Here is a 13,926-nt window from a genome sequence, read left to right on the forward strand (position 1 = left end):
CTATAATAAAAATGAAACAAAACATGCGAACTCCCCTCCATGCTATGTATTAAATGTTGTATTTGAAGTCCTTTAGTACTCCTCTTCCGAGACAGCAAACTTACTCATAGAGCGAAGCTTAGCTCCATAGAAGTAAAGCAACCAGATACCAATGATTCCAATGACACTAAGTCCACCAAGAAGACTAGTGCCCTTTGCAACGCCCAAATTACCGAATAGCGGGTGTGCAAAAAGTACACTTCCGCAGGCTAGCGCACTTCGGAAGAAATCATTGGCAGCGAACAGACTAGCAGCGTACTTCGGGTAAGACAATGGAATGTAGACGAAAATACACTGCATAATGACGAAGACTGTAGCGCCGTAGATCGTGATGCCGATTGTTGGTACGATCCAGTGGATCGATTCACGCGCTGTCCAAGCAAATAGGAAGAGACCGATTGTGGGGCCGAAGGATATAGGTAGAGCTGGGAGGAGACGGGATTCTTGGACTGGCCATCCGAGGCGCGCAATGCGAGGGTTCATCCAGAAGTAGAGGTAGGCCCAGTATCCACCGATGCCAATAATGCAAGATACCATGATACAGAGGAAGACTAGACCGATTTGGCCGAGATTCATGCCGTAGTCGACTGGGTAGACCAGAGGGAACACTTCGAAGAAGGAATAGTAGATTCCGTAGATGATTGCGGTGTAGATCTGGACGAAGAGCACGGCTGGGTCCTTGATTGTGATTTCCATTGGCTTGATCAGAGCGTCCACGACAATGTCTGAGACTTTCATGTGTTGTTGGTCGATTTCGGATTGAGACATGAAGCGCTTCTCGTTGTAGATCTTGCGGAGACGCTGGGCGCGACGGAGCAGGATGGTTGGGGTGCTGGTCTCTGGGAGGAAGAGAAGCATGATGATGAAGACTGGGGCGGAGGCCCAGATTGATTCGAAGAGGGACCAGCGCCAACCTTCAACGGGGACAGCGAAGCCGCTGAGGAGTGGGCCTAGAGCAGCTGTAGAGCATAGAGATATGATGTTAGTCTCAGTCTCTGCAGGGAAAATCAATAATCAGGTTCAACTTACGTCCACAGTATGCAGCAGCAACCCATGCCATCATAGCATACGGTAAAGCGTTGAAACTGTACATATCGCCAATGGAGGCACCACCAGATGCAAGGCATGGCGAGCCGAAAAATCCCTGAAGGAATCGGAGGACCATAAGACCAGGGAAGTTTTTCACGAATGCCGTTGGAATGGAGATGATCACGAAAAGGAACATGGTGATGATGTATACTGGGTTTCGTCCAATAATAGGGATTTCACTCAGAGGAGAAAAGATCAAAGGCCCAGTACCATACCCAAGAACGTAAAGTGACAGTCCCAGAGTAACGACTACCTCTCCAACTCCAAATTCTGCCATGATGCCTTGCTCCGAAGCAGTGTAAATAGCTGATGTTGTATAGACGACAAATGTATAGAGACAGATAATCGTTGCCATGAGAGCGCGCTTCAGATTAGACCAATTATGAGGATTCTCCGCATCATCCGTATAGTACCAATCAACAAGTATAGCTCCATTTTTTGTCTTCTTGGGGGTGATTGGGATGGACTTGATTTTCTCGAGGTCCTGATTGTTTGCTTCGGTATCTTCGTTCAATGTCGAAGTATGACTGATAGCGTCGCTTCCTTGACTGCTGCTTGGCTCTTCGGATTTTTCCTCTTCATTTTCGGCCCCAGAAACATTAGGTTTGCGGGGAGCATCACGCTCCTGCATAATTTTGATCCATGTTTCGGGAAGCTCGAAACCGGGCTTTTCTTCGGGATATTGGAAGTACTTATTTTTCGTGAGATACCGGACGATCTGACCCAACGGGGCTTCTCGAATGACAGCTTCCATTGTAAGCAATAATTCGAATAATCTTGATCGATTGCTTATTGTGTTGTGAAGGATCAATTAAGATTAAGCTGTTAGAGTTGTCGGATCTTGCTGCCGATCGATGACGAAGCTTGATAGTGGCAAGAATGGTTCAAAACCACCGAAACTGCTTCAAAATGACCCTTTAGAAGATGGATGAATGCAATTTGATTTTCCTATTGGGGCAGAGAAACGGGGATTTATATAATGTTAGTCTGAATAATACCCTGCTTAACAATATACGGTGATTATGGATTTAAGGCCGACTCCGACATGTGGATGCGACTGGGCAATTTCTAATAACATTCCGGCTTTGACCAATCATATCTATCCACCGTAGCCTCAGGTTATAAATCAAAATTCATTTGCAATCCTTGGCGATATAATCCAACAACATCGCGCTTCGAGCACGTCAGTTCCACTTTGAAAGCTCGAATTGCCCCGAGCCCGAGAAGCTGTGACCAATGGGAGACTTTGGATTCTCATATCAGTGCAGGAGCAGTGCAGGATAAGTCCAGGATCGTGTAACTATGTATGGACGCCTTACTGCATTCAGGCGGATACGAGCTATTACTCAGCCTGTAAGGCCGTAAGGGTTAGCATGCAAAAAAAATATTATTCAAGGCCATGGATTTGTCGACCACGTTCCATGGGTTAAATGTGATTCATAACCGTCTTTCGATCGTTATCTCCGGATCGGGAGTAAGATCTTAGCCCCGGAATCTTCCAGATCATTGTAGATGACGGTGAGAGACTCAACGACCAGTGGAGATTGGGTAGTTCGAGCTTATTACCAGCGGTTAGAACCGATTGTCACTAGTTATGGTGATCTGATGCGAGACATTTGAGACTTGGAAAGTACATGTATCGTGGTTGGTGGTGTCGAGATGTGGTGACGGTGGTGGTTGACGTGATTAATAATCTGTAATTGTGGTCTAGCCCGCTTCGGTGTTTGCTTCAAGCACCGAAGGTATCTTAAGGTTATTTTGTCTATGAAAAGAAAAATGAAGAGATGAAGAGAAACGAGGAAAAAACTCTAAGATTACGATAGAGGTTGTAAAATAATGATTACTTTGCAGGGATTTGGTGTTACCTTCGAATGCAAGGGACGGTCAGAGCTAAAAATCAGGCTATACTTCATGTATCAAATTCTTATGCTCATCGACCTTTATTTACTATATTGTAGTAGTACGCATCTTATTTTCGGTCTGATAACAGGGCTCTCATCAGTTATTTACTATTGGAGGGAATAATCTCATATATAGGCATTGATCTGACGTATCATATTTCGTTTATAATATACAATCCAACCGCTTTGGAAAGCAGTGTAGCTATGTCCATGCAAGCGATTCCGAAATAACAATAACACAAAAATCGCTTCCATAATATTCCACTCCAACTAGATATATCATGGATAAGTAGTAAATGGCCAGAGATTCGAATCGATTCAACAAGCTGCCAAAAAGCCCAAATGGCGAAATAAAGCACAAGGAAATGTAGTAACGTAACCAAACCAAGTCACTCACTCACTCAGATCATATACCGAAAGGGAACAAAAAACTTCTTTTTATAACTTCGAACTCCAAGACTCCAATAATTAATGCGGAAAACCCAAGATTAATCTTTCAATCAATCAAGCGTTATTGCCCAAAACTCCGAACGGGTTCTGTCCGTTTGTCTCGGAGGCAGGTGATGGACTCTCTTGTGTTCCCTTGCTTTGCTTCTTAGCGCCCTTCTTCGAAGGCACGGTGGAGAACCCGTCATCTGAGCTTGACTGGTTGGCATTAGCATTAGCTGCAGCGGCGGCAACAGCCTTGGCCTTGTTGGCAGCAGATGAACGTGTTCGGACGGGAGAATCCTGAGTAGCATTCTGTTCCACGATCTTCTGCACGTGGGCCTTAATGACCTCGTCATCGGTGGCCTCGCTGTTCTCACCCTCGATAGCGTATTTTTGAATCTCACGGCTCAATCCCTTGAGAGCATCCATACCAGCCTTCTCAGCAGCTTCGTAGTGGGTGGACTGCTTGATTCCAGGGTCCTTGCGCTTCAAGTATGAGCGCACAAAGAAGCGCGCAAAGAGGTAGGTCAGAGGCAGTAGGTATGAGACATTCAGCCAAATGGCGAACGCTTGGCCGGTGGTGTCCATGCAGGTGACCATCTCCTGGGTGTATCCGGAGGAAGTAATGGGGGCAGCAGCGGTGTTGCCAACATTCTCGGCGAGACCCTCAGCACCAGCGGCGCGGAAGGCAAGCTTCTTCAACCAGGGGACGACGCCGGCCGCAGCGGTGGCGCTGGCGACGGCGGGAGCAACCTTAGATAAGTGGCGCAGGGCGGTGCTGCCCACGGGGTATGGGATGGTATATTGGACGAAGAGGTAAGCGGCGGCCATGTTTGTTCCGAGGATGAATTGGGTGATTTGCATCGTTGTCAAGCTGCGCTTGATCGCAGTGGGAACGCGGATGCGCAGAGCAGTAAGGGTGTAGTAGGTATACTAAAATGTCATTGAGTTAGTCACCGGATACTTCGTTTATCTTTAGCACGATTGGATTTGGGGTTTGCTTACCATCATCGCATGAATAGCCGAGTTGACAAGAGCGAAGATCCAAATAGGAGCTGCCATATAACGAATACCAGCCCACATGCACATCATGGCACCGGCGTGGTGGTATGTCTGGAGGGTAGAGCTCTTCTTGCCCTTAGCCAAAATGATGGCCGTATCAACGACCTCGTAGAACTTGGACAGGTAGAAGATCCAGCCGAAGTAAGCCAGGCCCTGGTTCCAGAGACGGCCGACGTCGGTCGAATCAGGCAGACCGTTGGTCAGAGTGTAGGCAGGGTTGGGAATGGACCATTCATCGGTAATGGTGCTGTAGGTAGCGGCATTTCCGTAGCCGCGGGGACCATTGATCTTGCAAAGAGAATCGACAACGCCAGCCCAGCCATTGGGCTCGCGACGAGGTAGCCACGAGTTGCCAAAGGCCTGGAACATGCCCACGAAGGTCCAGGCGGAGTAGACAGCGAGGAAAACATTGTGCAGGATGACGAACAGCTTGAATAGAGGCGAATGGCTGAATGCGTATGGCTTGTATCCGCGGCTCTTGTTGATGCGATTGATCAGGACAACAGTCAGGGCGTAGACGCTGGCGATGGTGATCGGCACGCGCACATCCAAAACCTGATTATACAGATCGTTGGGAATGTTGAAGGGCTGCTTCCATGAGAACTCCGAGACATGGGGCGCAGGAATCGTTACAGGGAGCTCGGCTGGGGGAAACTTGAGGAGGGAGGAAGGAGGAAAGCTGAGACGAATAGTCGCTGGCCCAAATTGGGTGGGCACGTTGAAGTCATACATGATGCGGTCTTCTTTTCTGCCGTTGTTCTATGCGCAGTATATTTTGTTCTTCTACCCACGACCACACGGGAAGAGACCCAAGCTAGGGGAAGAATATAGTAAATGAAGCCGACAGCTATTCACAATAAAGAGGAAAGAAAAAAAAGGTCGACATCAAGTCAAGTAGGGCTCCACCGGCGATAAAAGAAAAAAAAGACGTAAAAAAGATGTTATCGCAAAGAGTGGAGCCTGCGTTTGTTGGGAATTGGGGAACCGAGGTCGCGCAGTGATTGGGGGAAAAGGGAAAATTGGGGGGAAAACTTGAAAGCTGAATATTGGATTTTCTGTATGGGGAATTGGATCATTTCATCATAGACAGTCATTGAGTGTAGATGATTAAAGCTAATTTTTTTGATCATATTAATCTGTATTCCTTTGTAGCCCTAAATTGAATCTAGAAAATCACCGAAGTGTCTGGTGTTGAAAAAACAAACAGTCAACAAAAGTTGGAGTATCCATAGTCCACATAGTCCACATAGTCCTAGTCCTCACACTAACATAAAGATTAATTTATACTTAATTATACTCCACTTTGTTGATGACTTAGACATGTTCGAGGTATGATTGCATCCTTGTGCTTCTCCAGGTTTTCCATTCCCTTATTATCACTCTAATATATATTTCCTTTTTTTCTTTAAGTTTTTTTCTATTTTTTCCTTGATTTTGCTCTCTAAACCTGATTTCTCAGGCCCCGATTTGACCCTTGCTGACTAATTCTTCGCCCCCCCCACCACTATCAGCTGTTAAGATGGTACGAAATCATCCTCGTGCTCTGTGTGTCCTGAACGTAATACCACATGTTCGGCCCTGGGGAATAATTCCAATCGAAGGAATGGCCTATATTGTTGGGAACGGTAGTTCGCATATCCAGGGGGCGAATATGCACTACCTGTTCCCAACGTCTCGGCGTATGCACTTAGATATAAGACGATCGGCCAACCGGACCTTCACATGCGGCCGAGGCCAGCACCCATGATAGGGAATGCGAATCATACCAGGAAGATCGATAAGGCTACTTACTACTACACACATCATGGTGGTTGAACATTTTGTTGAACATTGAGCTGTACATTCGGCTGTACATTCAGCTGTGCAACATAATACACGAATAATATGACCGCCCTTTATTCGGTGTCAGAAAAAAACAAGTACCAGGCTAAATTTTCGCCAAACTCCACTATATCTATGTAATTGGCACCGGGCCGTGCGAAGATAAATGGTCGTACAAGTACATGCATTCCCCAATTAGCGGGGCTTGGTGCTTAATGGTACAGGTGGTGGCGCGGGGGATGACGACTCTGGCGAAGCATCACCGCTGTTTGCAATGGGTGCAGCTCTTATCTCTGCCCGCTTGGGTGGGGGAGGTGGTGGTTTCATACGCGCCTGTGCCTCCAAAGATGTGGATGTAGAACTCCTGGAAGGTGTCGGCGGGTTCGTCGCCGGCGAGTTTGGACCTGGTGGCCGGGGCATTCGTTTGTTCGCGTTGGCTGAAAACTTGCGATCGTCCACAAAGGTATTGATCCGCGATGTCACACCACCCAATGTCTTCTTGCCAAAATCAATTTTATCGGCATGACGGTCGCGAAATCCTTGGGCAGGTGGGAGATGGTCGTCTGAATTCATTGGGCGTGGAGCTGGTACATATGGTTGGGACGCCTTGGATGAAGTATTCGAATCAGTGCGCAATTGCGAAAACCGAGACTGTAATTCATTGACAGGCTTCTCGCTTGCAGCTGGCGAAGCTTGAGATGTACCAGTCGCTCCTCCAATTCCAAATGCAGGAACTGAAACACCGGCATTGGCGAGGCGCGAGGCCGCACCCTGGTTTATATACCCCTGGGAAGGAGATGGTGGAACAGACGAATAGGCCGGCGGGGGAGGAGAGGGGTCCTGCGCAGGCGATCCATTGCGTGGAGGAAGTCGAGGAGGTAGCTGAGGTTTTGGCTTTGCGCCGCTTGGCTTTGCAGGGATTGGTGGGTTTTGTCTCCCGGTTGAGGCCGTTGATGAACTTGGCGAGTCCATGCGTCGCACTGGGGGAGGAGGGAGGTTGTCTGTAGTCAATCCCGTCGTGTTCACGCGATATGGTACCGGTGGCCCCTTAGGCTTCTGAGCAGCCTCCTCTTCTTCAGCTGCTTGTTGCTGTTGTATATATTGTTGCTGCTCCACCTGCTCGTGAGATAGAGGAGCTCCTAGGCCTCGTCGATCTGGTGTCGTCTCATTGGGCAAGGCCGCTGCGCCATGGTAATTGATATGTTTCGGGGGTGGTGCAAAGGCCGATGGGTCCTTGAGTGATGAGAGGGGTTGTGCGACATGTTCACTTTGGTCGGAGCTGGGATCTTTGCCTTTGCCCATCCATCCTGCCTATATTCGGAGAAGACGGTGCATTAGCGGCTGGAGCCAAGCCAAGCATACTCCATAGTCAGGATTCACTTACCACTTGATTGATTCCTTTAAAGTCCCCACGCCAGCTCTCTTTACTCTTCCCATCTTTTGCTTTAGGGTGCCAGCCCTCTTTCATCATATTGCTAAGTCCACTCATGATGGGCAAGGTAGATGGTCATTCTAGGTTCTAGAATGTAGTCGTGGCAACTCCAATGAACAACCCCGCTTTACTCCACAGTCACGTGTATGACGTACAACCAATCCTAGGAACCACAACTTACTATGACAATCTTGGAAGTATGTTGCCTTTTTTTTAATACTGATTAAAGGGTAATTGTCTTATTTTATGTATATTTGACTGGTACTCAATATAGAAAGCATAGATCGTACATGGAAAGTATGATCTGTCCATCACTTTCTCGGGGTGCTGAGACTTAAAAAGCTGAGAGGAAAGGTAGGTGTATCTAATGTCAGTACACATTTGTTTGCCCTGGCTAGAGTGTTTACAACTATGTGCTCGAGCGTAAGGGCCTGGTTTGCGATCACGGCGACCGTACTGAAGCGCAAACACTAGGAGATCAGAAGACATGACTATTCCGTGTGGGGGAATGAAACTCCCTTAAGTCTCCAAAGTCGCCAGATATATTGAAAATAGGAGCAATTTTGTTCAGCTATATACTACCCAGTATCATCCTAGTTAGTATCAAATCCAAAATTTTCTGGCACTTGATAATCAACCTCCTTCAAGTTTAACGCAGGGTATATTTTGGACCCACTACATCAAATCAAGTGGACCAATCATGATATTTTCAAAGATGCATAATCAGACTTTTGATCTTAGTAGCTCAAAAATACAGGCTTGATTAGATTGGATGGAATTCTCGTGTTTAAAGTACCCATGGCTGAAATCTCCAATATAATGCGCTGCGAAAAACCACCGCCATCCACAGATAATCCACCAGCCGTTGATGTTCGCACCGGGGTGCCTTTTTCAGCCAAACAGCATCCAATCATAGATCCCTGCAAAGTGGGAGCCTCACACTGCATTCAACTAAATCCCACTAAACGCAAAACAGTTTAACCCAGCCGCCGATCGTACGTGGACCGCCCCCAGTAGCCCCAAACATTCGTGCCCGTCAGCCGCCCAGTGAATTAATTATAGAACATTCTTTTTCATGAACTGCCAGGCGGTTACGAATGGAGATTCTTTGGTCTTTCTTCGAATGGACTCGTCATTATCTGCTTTTTTCATATCCACAAGTCTACTGAACCGCCCGGGCAGCGCCGACACTGGATCTTTTGCTGAAAGGTGATCTCCACGCAGCTTAGGAGGAGGAAAAGCAAATGACAGCCTCGTGAAGTAGTGGGCAGTGCCCACTCGTATCCCCACTCTCGGGCCCTCCATAATACTCCTGGATGTGGCCCTGAGGATTCCTGTTGGTTTGACAATTTTTTTTCTTTTCCTTGTGGAAAAAGTTTACATTGTTACCCTTTTCTCTCTTTTGTTCCTCCTTTGTTTCGAGGACTCGAAAAGGAAATCTGGGGCAAAAAGTATCGATTTATCACGAGCTCGTTCATTCATGCCGTATTGAGTAGTGTCTATTTCTGGCCCCCAGTTCGTCATACGGCCCTTGTTGCGCTCTTTTTTTCACGCGCTCGTTTTGTCTTTTTGGACGCCTTTTTTGGGGACATTTGATGCTATACGAAGAACTTGATACTATCTAAATCACCACCATGGAGGTATTTGAGGTCTTTATTAGAGACATGTCAGGCCCAGTAGTTGGAGTGTCTGATTCGGAAGATCATGATGAGAACCATAAGACTATAGCTACAGGCGATGCAGCACAACCAGACGCCACGAATTATGGGGATCCTCAGAACACAAATCCTTCGTTTTCTTATACGAACACCGAAAGCCTGGTTTCATCGACAACATCATCTACAGACTCAGGAATCACCCCTGCTGTTATCCCCTCTTCTATTACAGCGGACGCCGCTTCAGCATCATCCGCCTCATCATCGACATCAGATATCCCAACAATCACAGCTTCCGCCACAAATGGAACCTCCATCAATTCCTCCGGGTCCTCCTCCTCTTCCGGTGGAGGAACCTCAACAAAAACAAAACTAGCAATTGCTATCCCCGTCGCAGTCGTCGGTGCCATAATTATCATGGCGATTGTATTCTTCTTCCTACGACGACGCCGCCGTCGCCGCCAAGCTCCCATGACACCTACATACGAAGTCGCCAAGAATCAAGATACCCTCCTCTCAACCTCTCAGCTTATGGCCGCTACTCTCGCTAAGCAACAAAAACCCGAACAAGCATCAGGATCAATGCCCCGTTTTCCCATGTTGGATGTACCAGATAGTCGAGATGGAGATATTAGTCCTGGCAGCTCGGGACAGATGTCGCAGAATGAATCATCGCATGGAGAAATGGGCTTTGGAATGGCTGTTGCGAAGGATCAGAGGCCTGATGCTACGGAGCAGGAGTTAAGGCATATAAGTCGTTCTGCCTCGCCGGCTAATGCGGTTGGTACACAGATACATTTACCTCTTGGTGGGGATGAGAATGAACATACGCGGATTAGGGACGATGATGATGTTTCTGTTGTGTCGGATTATCATGGACAGAGGGGTCAGCATGAGCATGATTATGATGATTTGTCTTCTGTTTCGTCTTTTGAAGGTGATACCCCACGGGCGGATGATCATCAGCACCCTTTCCGATGAGAGTTGGGTCGTGTTTTATCTGAAAAAATTTTAACGTATATATTGTTTGTATTTAAGCCATGGCGTTGGTTGTGCTGTCTTGTATAAATTATTAACACATCGTACTATTGCATCTCATGTTTTACATACTTTGCCCCCGAGGGAGGTAGTACATTCCGATACCCGCGGGCTTGACCTTTGCTGGCGTAGACTCGTCCTCAATGTAGTATGTGTGGGTATGTAGGACTTAAGAAAACTTTGAATCTTCAGAGGGCTCCGTAGTGATGACTGTTAAATGGCTTTTGATTCAGATGGACATAATGTACATACGACTAAGATATGAGCCTCCACTCTTGAGCCCTGCTCTTTGAGAGTTCTCGAAGCACCATGGTAGCAGTATTAAAAGATGTCGGAGATCGTATACTTCTCAACAATCATCCAAGTATCTTCTTCTTCCAATCCTGCCTCCAAAGTTTCCAAGTACCACCAAATCGGTGATTTATGCAAGCATGGGAGCTCCTGAATGATTCCGAATTGCTATGTCGTTGTCCATTTGCCCAAACATTAATAGGTAATACACAAAGCCCACCAAACCGTTTCCCAGGTTTAGCCTCGGATGCATTGACGCACAATGTGTCCTGGAGAAGATGAAAAGGAGCCCATGATACACGACTCTGCGCATGGCTTGAGCCTGGGGCAATCAAATCTCCAATTTCTGTATCTGCCTTGACTGATTGTTCCACAAGCGGATGTGAGGCCGGTAGAGAGTCAGATAGTACATCTAGAATGGCATCGGTAAAGACGCCCGGTCCGGTGATTTCAAGCGTTGTCAACTCGTTATACTGTGGACCTAGAAAAATGCTGCTTTCGTCTATGTGTCGTTTTGTATGAGAGAGGACTCGAACGATCACTTCGCGGAGAAGAGGGCTGAATCGTCGAGGTGCATAGATTGAATATTGAAGGAATCCGTAGCGACGGACCCAGTGCCAATAGTGCATTTCTTCGGCTGAGGCAAAGGGCTCATCGATTTCGATACCTAAAACGAGAGACACGTCTGGATCGTCACTTCCAAATAGCGAATCTTGCATTTTTGGACATTTTTTGATGGATTGTACTGGGCGGGCATCGATGTCCGCATAGTAGCCGCCGTAATACCATAGAATGAGATATCGAAGAAGGTCTGATCGGTGGACATAATGGGGGTAAGAGTGGTATAGTTTGGCGAGACCTGGTATCGTGGAAAGGGTAATCGTGACAAATTCTTCGGCCCATTGGCCATTGACAAGCTGTGTGATGACGAAAGGATCAGTGGGAGTGTTCGAGGAGCGTAATGAAAAGTCCAAGGTTATGCAGTCTTCATACCTTGTAAGCCCATTCTGAATTTTGTTGCTCCATCTGCAATGAATCATCGCCACGGATTTGTGAGGTTGTTTTGTGCATGGTCGGCATGTCTTTCAGTAGCATTTGCCAGATGATATCTGGAGGATTCTCACTGCCATGTAAATGCAGTTCTTTCTGTTCAATATCGTGCATTGCTCGGGACAGTTCCTCTTCATATTTTGTGTCGGGATCATCGCGATATTTTGAAAAATGCCGGTAATGTGGAAAGTCATCGTAGGGGTTTTCTGGACGAGTATTTCGTGCGCTCTGTAATAATGAAAGACCGCGGATGAAAACGAGGACTGAAAGAACAGCGAGGGTACTGAGGGTCCTCAGTCGCCCTCGGGGTCCAAACAATCGTAACCCAGCCATGACGAATGGATACAATGGGCCATTGTGACGCCGGGAGAAAAGAAGAATTGCATGGGAGTCTTCACAAAGATATAATTGCTTCAATGTTGTACCCTCGGCTTGTTTCACAGCGTCCAGGCTGAAGGGTTTCCATGTATGTTAGTCTTGGCAAAAATAAGCAGTGTGTTGCAACTACCGAATTTAGTGGTTCGGATTCACATCGTTGATGGTTAATCAGACCCTGATTCATGTTAAGGTCTGTGGGGCTGCCCAGGATGGGTCTAGTGCTTATCTGCCTAAGTTACGCAGTTGCCTGACCGGAGATCGTCCGTTTGAATCTGTCAAACAAGTCTCAAATTTGATCCATTGTTATATCTATGAGTTTATGAAATTGGACAGCGATTCTGGTCACTACACGTTTTCTTTCTATGTATGCTACATGTGTAACAAAATGTTTCATCATAGTCACCATTTGACTCTATCTGGTGTCATATCAAATATCTCCATGCTATTGATCCTGTAAACGCCTATCATGCAATCCCAAGACGCCTAAGAACACACCTTAACGACATAATTCAACATTCAGCAAAGTACACTCAACGTAAAGTCAAGTCCACGAAGTTCCCATCCGTACTTCCCTCCCAAGTCTTCTTGATCGCTTTGACAATTGGCCATACCTTCTCACGCGCATCGGACCGGTCAACCCCATCATCAAGTAATGACTCGTACGGCGTATGCATGTGTCGAATATGAGCCTCAACAGCAAGTGAGGCCTTTCGTTTATCTGTCGTCATTGAGGTGCGCCCTACTCGGCCGGAGCCCTTGAGGAACGCATGGTCTAGAATCACTTTGAGTGAATCACGGGGCATTAACGGAAACTCCTCGAGGAGGAGATCTCGTGCACGACTGATGGTCTTGCTGTCGCGGGCATCAACTGCATCGGACCGCCTCTGAGATGTTAAGGCTTCTTGCTCTGAAACATTCTCATGGATCTCCCTTGGGACTCGTATGCCCAGGGTTCGCTTGGCTGCTTTGTCCTGCTCTTTGTCAATACAAGGGGGTGGACATTGCTGATGGCAGTTGACTCACGTAGATAACAAAGACAACTTTTTTCGATTCCTTTGTGTTGCTGCGGCAGTGTCTGGTGATGTACACACTCCCCTTCGGAACGAACACATATCCTTGTGGCATGGGTTCACGCTCAAAGATGTTCTATATCGGCGTTAGATATTGGACTTCTGCCTGAGTCGATGGGAGTAATGCATGATAAAAGCATACCTCTTCTAATGGATCATCCGAGGGAGGGAGGATTCCGGACTTGGTGGAGGATTTGGAGCCCTTTGCCGAGGAGCCTGACTGTGACTTTTGAACGCGATCACGGCGTGGAGCATGTCGCCTCTTCCGTCGATGGACCTTTCGTTTTGTGGGAGTCGACATGGTCAAGGGCTGTAGTCTGAGAATATGGGACGCGGCTGAAGCAAGGTGGAAGAATTTGAGACCACTGCGGACAGGAGCAATGTTTTATCCACTATTTCGGGGCTTGGGTCTGTCAAAGACGGCAGTTTTTTATGCATATTTACACTACTTATTGAATTGACATTTGAGCCATTAATTGGTGGGCGAGGCACATGGATCAATGTCCTTCAGTTCACTGTTTGGGAATTGGTGGAATGCGGCTTCTGATGTGGCGGTGGGGTGAGAATTGCTAATACCACCCCTCAAATGGCTAAACCCACCCCTTCTAAGCCGCTTTGGGAAATTCTGCCGTATTTGTAATATGAGCCGTTAACAAGGCGGTGTAATTTAA

The 13,926-nt window shown here is 47.1% G+C and overlaps 6 protein-coding genes across 6 annotated transcripts; 1 reads left to right on the forward strand and 5 right to left on the reverse strand.

Moving 5' to 3' along the window:
- Positions 1–72: 72 nt before the first annotated feature.
- Positions 73–1,882, reverse strand: N7478_002286 (MFS transporter; the record flags this gene model as incomplete). Its single annotated transcript, XM_056918500.1, has 2 exons — positions 73–998; positions 1,069–1,882. 2 exons carry the CDS (start codon positions 1,880–1,882, stop codon positions 73–75), a joined length of 1,740 nt encoding a protein of 579 aa, XP_056781658.1.
- Positions 1,883–3,533: 1,651 nt separating this feature from the next.
- N7478_002287 (elongation of very long chain fatty acids protein) lies at positions 3,534–5,252 on the reverse strand (the record flags this gene model as incomplete). The annotated part of the gene is made up of 2 exons (XM_056918501.1): positions 3,534–4,391; positions 4,464–5,252. The coding sequence occupies 2 exons, from the start codon at positions 5,250–5,252 to the stop codon at positions 3,534–3,536; spliced, it is 1,647 nt and encodes a 548-aa protein (XP_056781659.1).
- Positions 5,253–6,536: 1,284 nt separating this feature from the next.
- Positions 6,537–7,830, reverse strand: N7478_002288 (uncharacterized protein; the record flags this gene model as incomplete). The annotated part of the gene is made up of 2 exons (XM_056918502.1): positions 6,537–7,652; positions 7,726–7,830. 2 exons carry the CDS (start codon positions 7,828–7,830, stop codon positions 6,537–6,539), a joined length of 1,221 nt encoding a protein of 406 aa, XP_056781660.1.
- Positions 7,831–9,407: 1,577 nt separating this feature from the next.
- N7478_002289 (uncharacterized protein) lies at positions 9,408–10,409 on the forward strand (the record flags this gene model as incomplete). The annotated part of the gene is made up of 1 exon (XM_056918503.1): positions 9,408–10,409. The coding sequence occupies one exon, from the start codon at positions 9,408–9,410 to the stop codon at positions 10,407–10,409; it is 1,002 nt and encodes a 333-aa protein (XP_056781661.1).
- Positions 10,410–10,822: 413 nt separating this feature from the next.
- Positions 10,823–12,140, reverse strand: N7478_002290 (uncharacterized protein; the record flags this gene model as incomplete). Its single annotated transcript, XM_056918504.1, has 2 exons — positions 10,823–11,674; positions 11,751–12,140. The coding sequence occupies 2 exons, from the start codon at positions 12,138–12,140 to the stop codon at positions 10,823–10,825; spliced, it is 1,242 nt and encodes a 413-aa protein (XP_056781662.1).
- Positions 12,141–12,715: 575 nt separating this feature from the next.
- On the reverse strand, positions 12,716–13,556 carry N7478_002291 (DUF2293 domain-containing protein; the record flags this gene model as incomplete). The annotated part of the gene is given in 3 exon segments (XM_056918505.1): positions 12,716–13,189; positions 13,209–13,331; positions 13,398–13,556. The coding sequence occupies 3 exon segments, from the start codon at positions 13,554–13,556 to the stop codon at positions 12,716–12,718; spliced, it is 756 nt and encodes a 251-aa protein (XP_056781663.1).
- Between the last annotated feature and the right edge of the window lie 370 nt (positions 13,557–13,926).

This window comes from Penicillium angulare, assembly GCF_028827245.1.
Source record: "Penicillium angulare strain IBT 27051 chromosome Unknown utg000003l_segment0_segment0, whole genome shotgun sequence".
In the NCBI taxonomy this organism is placed as follows: Eukaryota; Fungi; Ascomycota; class Eurotiomycetes; order Eurotiales; family Aspergillaceae; genus Penicillium; species Penicillium angulare.